This window comes from Tamandua tetradactyla, chromosome 11, assembly GCF_023851605.1.
Source record: "Tamandua tetradactyla isolate mTamTet1 chromosome 11, mTamTet1.pri, whole genome shotgun sequence".
Lineage (NCBI taxonomy): Eukaryota > Metazoa > Chordata > Mammalia > Pilosa > Myrmecophagidae > Tamandua > Tamandua tetradactyla.
In genome coordinates this window covers 10,373,290-10,385,666 of record NC_135337.1, presented here as the reverse complement: position 1 = coordinate 10,385,666, position 12,377 = coordinate 10,373,290, and the positions used below count along the sequence as shown (strand labels likewise).

At 40.1% G+C, this 12,377-nt stretch overlaps 1 protein-coding gene across 1 annotated transcript; it reads left to right on the top strand.

Annotated features, from left to right (window-relative positions):
• Positions 1-1,526: 1,526 nt before the first annotated feature.
• On the top strand, positions 1,527-11,179 carry DDX20 (DEAD-box helicase 20). Its single transcript, XM_077119907.1, has 12 exons — positions 1,527-1,598; positions 1,786-2,134; positions 2,549-2,643; positions 4,404-4,572; positions 5,162-5,276; positions 5,416-5,558; positions 5,705-5,843; positions 5,948-6,006; positions 6,789-6,871; positions 7,220-7,325; positions 7,452-7,553; positions 9,667-11,179. Exons 2-12 carry the CDS (start codon positions 1,834-1,836, stop codon positions 10,818-10,820), a joined length of 2,466 nt encoding a protein of 821 aa, XP_076976022.1. The 5' UTR covers positions 1,527-1,598; positions 1,786-1,833; the 3' UTR covers positions 10,821-11,179.
• Positions 11,180-12,377: the final 1,198 nt, after the last annotated feature.

Here is a 12,377-nt window from a genome sequence, read left to right as displayed (position 1 = left end):
TACATAAAACTTTATAAACATCAAATGCAATAACAGAATGCCTATAAACTATAAATGTTCTCTTCTGGAAAAGTAAGCTTTTTGTTTCTCTTGGGATGAGAGCCAGGTTCTTTGACAGTGATTGGTGTGAGTTCTGCAGAAATGCTGCTGTGCACGTGGAGCCCCAGCAGAGAATTTTGAGCAAGAAAGTAATCGCCATTCTATATTATTAGATCCATCAGATGACTGGTATTGGGTTGGAGAGAGCCTGGGATGACAAAATTCTTGTCCTTGAGACATTCAGAGTTTAATTGAAGATACAGACATTTAAACATGTAAACACAACATGGTAAGAGCTAGACTAGAATTATTTGCAGTATGAGATGGGAGCCTAGGGTGGGGAATAAAAAGTGCGCCAAAGGGGACCTTAAGCTGGACCCAAACCTAAGCTATCCATTTAAGAAAGATCACTCTAGCAGCTGTGTGGTGGCTGCTGGGATAGAGAAGACAGAAACGCTGGGTAGGGGGAGACCGTTCAAGAGGTTGTTGCAATAGTTAGAATGCTGAAGGGGCCTTAAATAGGGCAGATGCTATGGGGAGTGAGAAGAGAAATAGATGAAATATTTGGAGGAAAAATTGAGTTAAATGAATTGTTAGAAAAGAGGGGAGGGAGGGAGGAGGGGAGGGAGGGAGGAGGGGAGGGAGGGAGGAGGGGAGGGAGGGAGGAGCGGAGGGAGGGAGGAGCGGAGGGAGGGAGGAGGGGAGGGAGGGAGAAGGGAAAGTGAAGTATGATTTCCAGTTTGGCGATTTGGGGATTAGGTAGATGAAAGAGGTAGGGTACTAAGGGTCAGCCTTGGCACTTGAGCGCACATGCCCACCCGCCAGCAACAGCCGCCCTTCTTTCCTATGGACGGTTGACATTTTCTCCATGTTTTGTAAATTTCTAAGCTAAAGGCATCTTCAGGCCCCCCTTCCAATGGGATTCTCATGCCAAAGTCCTTCTTCGAACAGGTTTTCTTTGAGCAGAAACTAAAGAAAGGGAAAGCGGTAAGACTGCCAGGTGCCCACCCTTGAGATGACAGGGAGGGTCAATGCACAAAAGACATGTTAAATCTGAGATGTCTATTAGAACCCCTAAGGGGAGGTGTCGAGGAGACAGCTGGATGCACAAGTCTGGAGTTCAGAGAGAGGTTTGAGGTGTCTCCGGATAATGAATTTGGGAGTTGTCAGTCCAGTTCCTGCTTCCCCATTCAATTTACTCTTAAGAGTTCACATTGTGCCAGGTATATACGTGTTTATATCACATACAACGTGCTACATCCTCAAGTCTTCTTTTTCGGGGCCTCTCTGCGAGCACAGAGGACGCAACGAGTTGGGGTGCCGAAGAGAAGGATTCGGGATGAGGTGACCACGGAACGGCGTTCAGGCTGAAGGGAACACTGGGCTGAAGCTTGGAAGTCGGGACGTGTGACGCGCTGGGAGCATCACAAAGTCAGCGTCGCGGGGGTGGCGACACCCGGGGCAGGGCTGAGGCGCCCCACCCGGAAAGCCGGGCACCGGGCGGCGCCGCCACCGCGAGCGCGCGGCGCCCTCTGCAGACCGCAGTCGGCGACACACCGGTAACCCCAACTTTCCTCTCCAGCCACTTCCCGCCACCCTCAGGCCACGTTCTTACTGTTGTCGTGGCTCCCGAGCCTCTCTCAGCCTCCAACTTCCGTCCCTTCCCTCCACTACCATTCAGAGCCTGGCGTGTTCGTGTCCTCGCGGGAAGACTGCCAATAAAGTTTTTCCTTTTCTCGCTCTCAGGCTCGCCGCCCCGCCTCAAGTACCGCGAGATCTGGTGGCGCGGGTGCCATGGCGGCGGCGTTTGAAGCGCCCGAGGCCTTAGCGACGGTGGAAACGGCTATGCCGGTGGACCGTGTGGCCACGCCGCTCTCGGCTCCGGAGCCGGCCCCCGGGCCTGGGTGGAGCCTGCGGACGGCTCACGACGTCGGCGGCCCGCGGACCCGCACGGGCGACGTGCTGCTGACCGAGCCGGCGGACTTCGAGTCGCTGCTGCTGTCGCGGCCGGTGCTGGAGGGGCTGCGGGCGGCCGGCTTTGAGCGGCCCTCGCCGGTGCAGCTCAAGGCCATCCCGCTGGGGCGTTGCGGCCTTGGTGAGGGCGGGGGCCCTGGAGGGGTCTGGAGGGCCCGAGGAAGTGGGGACCGAGGGACGGCGGCGGCCGGGCCCGCGGCGCGGCTCAGGGAAGCGTCCCAGGTCTAGGCCACTGCGCGGCTCGGCCTCAGGCAAGGCACGGCATGCATTCGAACCTCAGTTTCCCCATTGTGGAAAACCTAGAGGCACTATTGAATTTGAAGATAGTTAAGGTCCTTTCCAGCACTGAGTGATTCTAAGTCTGAGAAGATAAACTGTAGCGGTGCAGGGAGCTGGCGTGGTTTGGCTATGGCCTCATGCGTTTTTGGGGCGTAAACTAAATCTCGAGGTTCCAGCTTGGTGATTTCTGGAGACCCTTCTGGTTTTCTGATTCCTCAGTTAGTACTTCCCAGTGACTTTTATTTTTTTTCTTCAGATTTAATTGTTCAAGCTAAATCTGGAACTGGGAAAACGTGTGTATTCTCCACCATTGCTTTGGATTCTCTTGTTATTGAAAACTTAAGTACCCAGGTGAGTTTAACTCAGAGGACCCGGAGGAAGATGTGTTATGGGGATTTAGCCAAAAGTCGTATGAAATACCATTAGCTCTCAAAGATGAAAGTAAATATGAAGAATGATTGAGTTAAACTGTGTGTAAAGTGTAAAAGTAAAGTAGACCTTAAGGCTGTTGAGTGATGGTGGTGTGGATGGTGACCAGGGATACATTGTTGGTGTTTGAAGCTTGAAATTTTCTATTACCACATCTTAAATAAAATCGATCTCCTATTTTCTATCAACTTTGTCACTGCTTGAAAATAGTAAGAAGGATTCTTTATTCTTTTACATGCTGACTAGGATTACAGTGAGAGTTTGCATCTGGCTATTGCTGATAACTGCATGTGGTTCTTAAAGCTTTGTGAACATATTGTATTGAGCTCCCAGCTTCTCTGTTCTTTTGGAGTACTTCTAAGACTTCCCTACCCAAATTAACAGGCTATTTGGGTGTGGAAGTCTTTTCTTCAACAAAGATTTGTTGAGCCCTTATTATGTATGACAGTATGCCAAGCTCTGGGCATCCAAAGATGAATCAGGATTCTCATAGTTTTAGTTTGTGATCTAGAATTTGTGATAAACTTTCAGATTCTTATTCATCAGTATCTGATGATGAATCTTCAGTACAGTGGTTTTTAACCAGGGATATGCATATATGTCATCTGAGAAGTGTTAAGAGTCCTACTTTGTATCTTATCAAATCCTGGGTCATGCTATTCGTAAAAAAATCCTACTTCTCAAGAACTTGGGCTCTTCTACTTGTGGATTAAGATGTGTTTTAGATTTTGGCTTCTGAAAATGAGCACCATGGCAGCAGGTTAAGTGCCAAAACTGTGAATAAGTTCCATGAATAAAATTTGTGTTTTTATTTAAGATCTTGGTATTATCAAAGTAATACACATTCTTTTTTGTGTGTTTTAAAATAATATTTGTTCATTTTGAAAATTGGGAAAATTCAGAAAAATAAAGGAGAGTGAAAGTACCAGAAAACAAAATCTGTAGTCTTACCCACCCATATAGAAACTGCTGTTAACAGTTTTGGTTTATTTTCTTTTATTATTATTTTTTAATCATTGTTTTTCTTCTCTTAGCTGAGAACCTATAGTTTTATCTTCTACAGTAGTTACATTATAAAATTCTCACTGTGTCTCATAAGGCCTTTTATGATTTAGCCCCTGGAGCTGGATGTCTGACCACCTCTACTTTCCCCCTAATTCTGTCCAGCACATGGGTCTCCTTGCTGTTTTTCATACATACCAAGAACACTCCCAACTTAAGACCTTTGCATGTGCTGTTTCCTCTTCCTGAAAATAATTCTCTAGGCGTCACATAGCCGGTTCTACTTTATGCTGTTCATTCAGGTCTCTGTTCAAATGTTACCTCTTTTAGAGGGACTTCCTTGACCACCCCATCTAAAATGACTCCCTCCTTTTATTATTTCTTTCTCTTTACCCTGTTGAATTTTTCTTCATAGCACTTTTAATTACATGCCTTTGAAGTTTGTTTATTGTATGTTTTTGTGTCATTCAAGAATAAAAGTGACATGAGGGCAAGAAATTTGAGCTATTACCTGATTTCCCAGCAGCTAGTAGTATATTGCCTAGCAGTTAGTAGGTTCTCATTTAATACTTGTTGAATGAATGTAAAATTTTCCCTTGTCAATAAAAGTTTTATGATTTTAGATGATTGCTTAGTGGTTCATCATATAATCTTTGTGACAATTGTATTGCCTGTTTTAGATTTTGATCTTGGCTCCTACAAGAGAAATTGCTGTACAGGTACATTCTGTTATCACAGCCATTGGAATCAAAATGGAAGGCTTAGAATGTCATGTTTTTATTGGAGGAACTCCATTATCACAAGACAAAACCAGACTTAAAAAGTGTCACATTGCCGTTGGATCTCCTGGTAAGAGATCAACGCCTGTTGATAATTGGGGCTTTTAAGGAACTGAACACTTTCAGTTTAATAATAAGGATATGAGTCTTTTATAACTGTGATATTATTTTGAGGATTAGAAATGAAGTACAATGAGATATAAGCAAGGCTGGATTACCTACAGAATTTATGAAATCTTCCCTAAGGTTATTGAAGAACACATGGGATAGGCTTCTCGGTAGAAGGGGGGGTGAGATGATTTCCAGGAACTCTTTCTGACCTATGAATTCAGATTACCTATTGGCTTCTCTATTAATCGTTCAGTCACGAATTACTCAGGATCAGAACCTAGCATTCAGTGCCTTAGTATTCAGTCTTCTGATAGGAATAATGTCTATTTCCCCATACTTACTGTTGATGTAATGTGAGGGGAAAATAATGGATTTAGGCAAGATCAGAACTCAGGATTTGTAACTTACGGTTTAGTGTGTAAATGTATAATGAGATTTGGGTTAGGAAATTCAGCAGTGCAGTCTGAGTACCTTAACAAAGTTGGCTGAGATTTGCACCAATTTGGTGTATTATAACTGTTATATGTGTTTTTTTTTCTGGAATTTAGGCAGAATTAAACAACTCATAGAACTTGACTACTTGAATGCAGCCAGTGTACGTCTTTTTATCCTTGACGAAGCAGATAAGCTTTTAGAAGAAGGCAGCTTCCAGGAGCAAATAAAGTAAGAAAAATAACTAACTTGACTATTGATATAGTGTTTGATATATTGATATTACCCCATACTGTTGATCTTTAGCTTTTCCACGTGGTGATTACTGCTTGAATAACTTCAGTGGTGTGTGTGTTTCTTCTTTTTCCAGTTGGATTTATTCTTCCCTGCCTGCCAGTAAACAGATGTTGGCAGTATCAGCTACTTACCCTGAGTTTTTGGCTAATGCTTTGACAAAGTACATGCGAGACCCTACTTTTGTAAGATTAAATGCCAGTGATCCAAGTCTCATAGGTATGTACAGATATTTACATTATTGGTTTGTTGTTCACAATATTCTGGATCTTTCCTTTGCCCAGTTGGTTAGTCCTGCTTCGTATGTGTTACTAGGATACGCGGAATGTTTTCTCTTTGTTTTAACTGAAGCCTCTTCTTTGTAGGTTTGAAGCAGTATTACAAAGTTGTTAATTCATACCCTTTGGCCCATAAGATTTTTGAGGAAAAGGCTCAGCATTTACAGGAACTGTTCAGCAGAATTCCATTTAATCAAGCCTTAGTCTTTTCTAATTTGCACAGCAGGTAATGTAATTTAAAAGGCCATCTGGGAGACTTAGGAAATAAAAGGATATGCAAAGGGTTGCACTTATTTGTAAAATTATAACCTTCTCTGTTATTTTTCACAGAGCACAACATTTGGCTGATATCCTTTCTTCAAAAGGCTTTCCTGCTGAGTGCATTTCAGGTAAGTTCATCTTTTATTTTAATCTTTGTTTAATATCCTGACTTGAAATCTCCAAAGAAGAAATACTTGGTAAGTTATGAGTTGTCTCATGGAGGTGAGAAATTACACTGAGACTTCAGAGTAAAGGAAATTTCAGTTTTATTATTCACTGGAATTTGAGATAATAATAGTTTTGTTTTTTAAGAAGTAACTCAATGTGTAGTAAAATATTAGAAATATGTTGAGACTTTTAAGGGTTTCTTTAAGTTTGTTGCCATGAAGAACTTAATAATTTTATAAGACAAGAAGCATCTTTGTCTTAAGAGAAACATATTTTGTTTCTTTACATAATGAATTTTAAGTATGCTAAGAATTGCTAACTGAATTGACTATTTTATGATCTTGTGGAAGGCAGCAGGGATTCAATTCTTGCCACAAACCTAAATCATTACCTTTGCCTTAATAAATAGACTGTTTTTCTAATGGAGGAATATTTTGACAATAAAGCACACTTCAATACCAAATTTATAAGTAGCCAGTTAAATTTTTTTGTTTTCTGAGGGACTTTTTGGTATATGTTGCAACTTTGTGAGAATTAATGTTGTTATCTTCAGACATAGCTTGGTCACCATTTAAAATTGTTTTTGACTTTTGGTCTTTATCCAGATTCACACAGAAAGACAGAATTAACTAAGGTGGAGTATATTTAAATTAAGACTAAGGGTTAGAATTTCTCCTTTTTATGGATTTGATAAATGTGTATTGGGTTAATTGTTTTTATATGACTTTCTTTTTGGTTTTAGGTAACATGAATCAGAATCAGCGTCTTGATGCTATGGCTAAACTGAAGCAGTTTCATTGCAGAGTCCTCATTTCCACAGATTTGGTAAATTTCCTGTTCAGTTTGGGTGACTAATCCATTTTAACATATGTTCTTTTATCAGATGTACTGATTTCATCTGTTATTTTATGTGGGTGTATCTAGAAGAATACCAGAAGATAATCATCCCTCCAGTGTTGGGGTGTATGCTTTCTTAAAAATGTCTTTAATATTTTTATGTTTGTTCTTTAAATTAGTCATTAGAAATTTCCTTTTCTTCTGCTCTTAAATATCCTCTTGTTCTTAATTTGGCTTTTGTTACACTAAAAGAAATATTGTCTCATGGGTGTCCTGGCATTGGTAACCATGCTATGGTTAATGCAAACAAATAATTGCAATCTCCTTTGATTTAAGACTTCTCGTGGGATTGATGCTGAGAAGGTGAATCTGGTTGTAAATCTAGACGTGCCATTGGACTGGGAGACATACATGCATCGGATTGGCAGAGCTGGCCGTTTTGGTAAAAAAAAAAAAAAGACAAAAAAAATTGAGTGCTTTAAGGGGAGGAGTCTGTAATGTGACAGGTGACTTGGAGTCTTATGTATGTGAAAATGACTAACTGCTTACCATTCCTTCTGTGTTTTAGGTACATTGGGACTGACAGTGACTTACTGTTGCCGGGGAGAAGAAGAAAATATGATGATGAAAATTGCCCAAAAATGTAATCTCAACCTTTTCCCTTTACCAGGTATATTTTGTGTGTTTGATTTTGCTGTCAAAATAATAATGGTAATGATGATAGGGTCCATAAAAATAATGGCAACAGACAGAGTGCTTAGGATGTGCTGAATTTAATTCTCAACATAATTCTATGACGTGTGTGCTGTTATTTACTTTTTGTAAATGAGAACACTGAGGCATGAAGAGGTTAAGTAATTTGCCCAAGGTCTTATAGCTTAAAAGTGGCAAGGAGGTGATTGTGAGCTAACTACTGGCAAATGAAAAATATTTTACTACTATATTAGGTCCAGTTTTTAGTTTGTAACCTTGTAGTTTTATTCTTTTATGTAAGGGGAGCATATTTTACCTGTTTTTTTATGTTGCTGTGAATGTAATTCTTGTCATATTCTCCTTTGTCATCATGGGAAGGGTAGAAAGAATACTGTTTTTATTTTGAACACTTTTAGAAAATTTGAATTAAGTATTTTCCCATTGTTTGTAGTGAATCATTGGTCAAACCCGCCCCCCCCCTTTTTTTTTTGGCATGGGCAGGCACCAGGAATCGAACCCGGGTCTCGAGAACTCTGCCTGCTGAGCCACTGTGGCCTGCCCTGTCAAACTGCTTTTTAAATGCCATCTCGGAAACAATTCATGTTTGAAATTACTAATGATCTCTTGTTTTGTGAAATACAGTTGATCTGCTATACATGTTAGCTATATATTGTATAGTTACGTATATAAATGTGTTGGTATACAGTATAAACTAGAATATGGTATAGTTATTGAATGAGTATTTTACTGATTTTATATTTATTTCCTTTAGTTATTTTATAAGTCTAGATTAAGTACAGGTCTGGATTCTAGTAGTTGTCGCTTTATAATAACTCATTTTATGATCTTTTAAAATCTCTTTAATTACCGTAGGCTTCATGTCCTGGTTTGCGAAATGTTTATTTTAGAAGAGATGGTTTTTAGGAGACTAGGTGATACCACTTCTCAATGTATAATAGAAATCTGTTAGTGATCTGTCAGATGATTATAGTATGGACAAAACTGAAAATTGGTAGAAAAGAGTTAAGACTTATTTTTTTCTGGTAGGATTTTGCATCATAGCATCTAGTAACAAAAATAAAATTTGCCTCTGGATACCAGAAAATGATATATTTGGATCTTTACATAATGTTATAGAGTCCTGAAATCACAAGAGAAAAATATTTATGGTGCTAGATCTATACTGGGTTGGAAACTTGTGACAACAGACTGTTCAGCTGAGTAGCCTGGGACAGAACTAGAACGGAAATTGGCCTGTACCTCAGGCAAGCAACGGGTCTAGAATTTAGGGATATCACCTTAGTAGAAATCAGGAGGGTCTGTTCGTCAGAGGATCAAGAGCCCTGGATCCGTGGGATTAAATAGTTCAGATATATGGGACACCACCACCAACAACAGACTGGCAAAATCTTTGTAAAGCAGGGGCTTTGTAAATGTTTTTCAAGACTAAAATTGATCTCACTTTGAGAAGGTCTAAGCCTGCAGGTAGAAGTGAATTGTCACACCTGAATGGAATAGGAAACCTAGAAAGGGTCAGATCTGGCAAAATTTTTAAACTAAGAAATTCCATTTGTACCACAGAGCTCTTTCACAGTCATCTAGCTTTTTTCCCCTGTAGAGGTTTTTTCTGCCCTGTTGAAGGCAATGATTGCTTCCTGTGGAAGTATAGGGTGGCACGTTTAGTTGGGTACCAAGTTACAGTAAAAATATTTCCCAGTTGGTAAGTTTTGGGGAGTACAATCCATTTTCTAATTGTTTTGCTGTTAGCAGCAGTGAGGTAAAGGGGAGGGGCTGAGGTGAGGAAAGAGAAACGCTGGGAGACGTACTGAAGGTTTGTACATCATTCCTAGAGTAAGCTGTTATCATTGGAAGGGGGAAGGATGGGATGAGTCTTGTGTATTCCTTGGGCAAAATAAGTTTCATAACAGGATTGCTTACATTTTTAAATATATTAATATGTTCCTTAAACTTGTTTGTATATCATGTTTCTTAAAGTTATTTGACCATGGAAAACTTTATGAAATCATTTCAGAAAATGCTGGTCTTGAGCAGCGTAAGACTTTTAATGCTTCTTTCTTCTTTCAATATAGACCCCATCCCTCCTGGTCTGATGGAAGAATGTTTGGATTGGGGTGTGGAGGTTAAAGCGGCTGTGCATACATGTGGCTTAGCAAGTGTGCCTACCCAACCCCTAAAAAAGCAAATTCAGAAAATAGAGAGAACCTTTCAAAATCAGAAAGCTCACGGCAACCAAACTAGAACCGCTTCTGGATCTGCACTGTCAATCAAATCAAAAGTGAACACCAAACAAAAGCTTCCTACAAAAAGCCACTCGGAGTGTGGAATCATAGAAAAATCAGTGTCACCGAAAGAACTGGGCTGTGCCATACAGTTGGAAGAGCAAATGAAGAATTCTGTTCAGAGTCCTGCTGAAAACTCTACCAATGATCAGCACCAGGTCAAAGAGGGTTTACCTCTGTCACTCCCCCAAATTCCTTGTCTGTCTTCCTTTAAAATCCATTTACCATGCACTTTGACTTTTGCAGAATTGGTAGAGGATTATGAACACTATATTAAAGAGGGGCTAGAAAAACCTGTGGAAATCATCAGGCACTATACAGGTCCTGGGGATCAGACTGTGAATCCCCAAAATGGTTTTGTGAGAAATAGAGTTACTGAAGAGAGAGTGCACATATTGGCGAGCAGTGGCCAATCTGGAGACTCTGAGAGTGACAGTGATTCTTATAGTTCAAGGACTTCTTCTCTGAGCAAAGGAAATAAATCATGCATGGAAGCGTCTTCTGATACTCTGCTGAAAGACCCTGAACCTACTTCTGTGGGTAGCCATAACTCTTTAGAGCAGCCGCTGAATGGAAGTGACACCCTCAGTCTAGAGGGATATCACGCACCACCTGAAATCCAGATAAAGGCAAGGCATAAAGAGGGGGCTAACCAGAGAACCAAGCAGAACCGGAGAAACCTTCCCAGGCGGTCTTCCTATCGATCGCAGACAGAACACTGGGAAGATGGTTGGTATGACGGCCACAGGGAAACACATCCAAGTTTTTCTGATACCTATCAAGATTATGAGGAGTACTGGAGAGCTTACTACAGGGCGTGGCAGGAATACTATGCTGCTGCATCTCAGTCATATTACTGGAATGCTCAGAGACATCCGAATTGGATGGCAGCCTATCACATGAATACCATTTATCTACAGGAAATGATGCGTGGGAACCAGTGATTATAGGATAAACCTGAAATATCAAGAAATGTCAACTAGTGATACCTTTGAATATCCATCTTCCTTGACCTATAGTAGAGTGGCTTATAGTGGCATTTTTGAGGAACGTGAAAAAACTTGAGGCTTTTTGCTGGGACACATCTGTTTTTCAGATTGTTTTGGTTCAAGCCAGGTGTATTATCCTCTTTTTTTAAAGAAACTTCATGCATTAGATTCTTGAAAGAATTTTTGGGACATAAAGCTAAAGGTCCCAGGGTGCCATTTTCTATATGCCATTCCAAAGATAAACATTTAAAAAAGAAAGCATATATACCATTTCTTACTTAAGAAAAATAAAAATAGTTGAGGCTTGAAAAGTATTATTTTATGCTGTGGAATTCTTTACAGAAGATGGGGGTGTATTTCCATAGAGGTGTATTCTTGCAGCATATGTAGCATGATAGATCAGAAAATCCCCTTTTAGTTTTAGGCAGAAAGGAATTTTTAAATGTTACCTCAGGCTCTACTAAAGGTACTTCATTTGATGCTATTTGCTTCCAGTAAAAAATATTTGTTTCCTGCAAAAACAAAAATTTAGCTAAACTTTTGACGTGTTTATTCATCTTTTGAATGCCTTTCTTCCTGAGATTGTGAAAGCTGTCCATGTTTTTCTGTGCATTAAATAGCTAAGGTTCATCAGTGACTTATTTTTGTTTCTCTTTAGATAAAGGAGCAACTCTCTTAATCTTAGTTGGTTCTTGGATCCTTTTATGAATCTCAGAAAAACTATAGCTATTCTTCTGAAAATTTTTTATTCCATGAACACAGGAGCTGTGTGTGTAATTTCAAGGGGGTTCACAGACCTGAAGCCTGTCTCGAGCCCAGGTTAAGAACTGCCCTGCTCTGCTGATAGGCTAAGGGAAAGTTGTCAAATTTAGTTTTAAGTATGTTGTAGAAGTTGTAATTCATTCTGTTCAAACTCTTCCCGCAGTGGTTCCTAATCTTTTAGAAAAATTTCCCCAGTTTTTGTCTCTAAATGCTAGGATTCAGGGGGAGCAGTCATTTTTCTGAGATAGTACAGGTATAAATTGTGATGTCGAAATGGAAGCTACGTATTCTTTCATTTCTTCTCTGCTGCAATCTTTTTTCAAACTTTTCTGTGAATTAGATTTCTGGTGAGAGAGTCCTTTATGTACAGAGATGGGTATGCACTTTTTAAAAGGAAAATTATTTTCTGTGTAAATAATTGTCTAGGCAATATAAACACTTTTCTACAGGGCTGTCAGTGAAGATAGCCACTGTCAGTTACTGTCTAACTTCCATATACCAGCAATCCTAAATTCTTGTTTAACTTGGATTTCTGTCATTTAGGTTGGGCAATGGTGGGCTTTACTTACATGTATCAGTTCTGTACATGTATAGCCAAGTTAGAATGAATTACCACTGTAAATACAAATCCATAATTAGGTCCAGTTGTCATTAGAAGTAGAAACTTTAATTACACACTTAAAGAAGAACCTGCCATTGCTATATAATTGAACTTAACTCCTTTTTTCTACTCTTTTCCCCACAATACAG

Coding starts and splice junctions, on each gene's coding strand:
- DDX20 (XM_077119907.1), top strand. CDS start 1,834: ATGGCGGCGGCGTTTGAAGCGCCCGAGGCCTTAGCGACGGTGGAAACG. Junction 5,559..5,704: donor CAGTGATCCAAGTCTCATAG/GTATGTACAGAT, acceptor TCTTCTTTGTAG/GTTTGAAGCAGTATTACAAA. Junction 6,872..7,219: donor TCCTCATTTCCACAGATTTG/GTAAATTTCCTG, acceptor CTTTGATTTAAG/ACTTCTCGTGGGATTGATGC.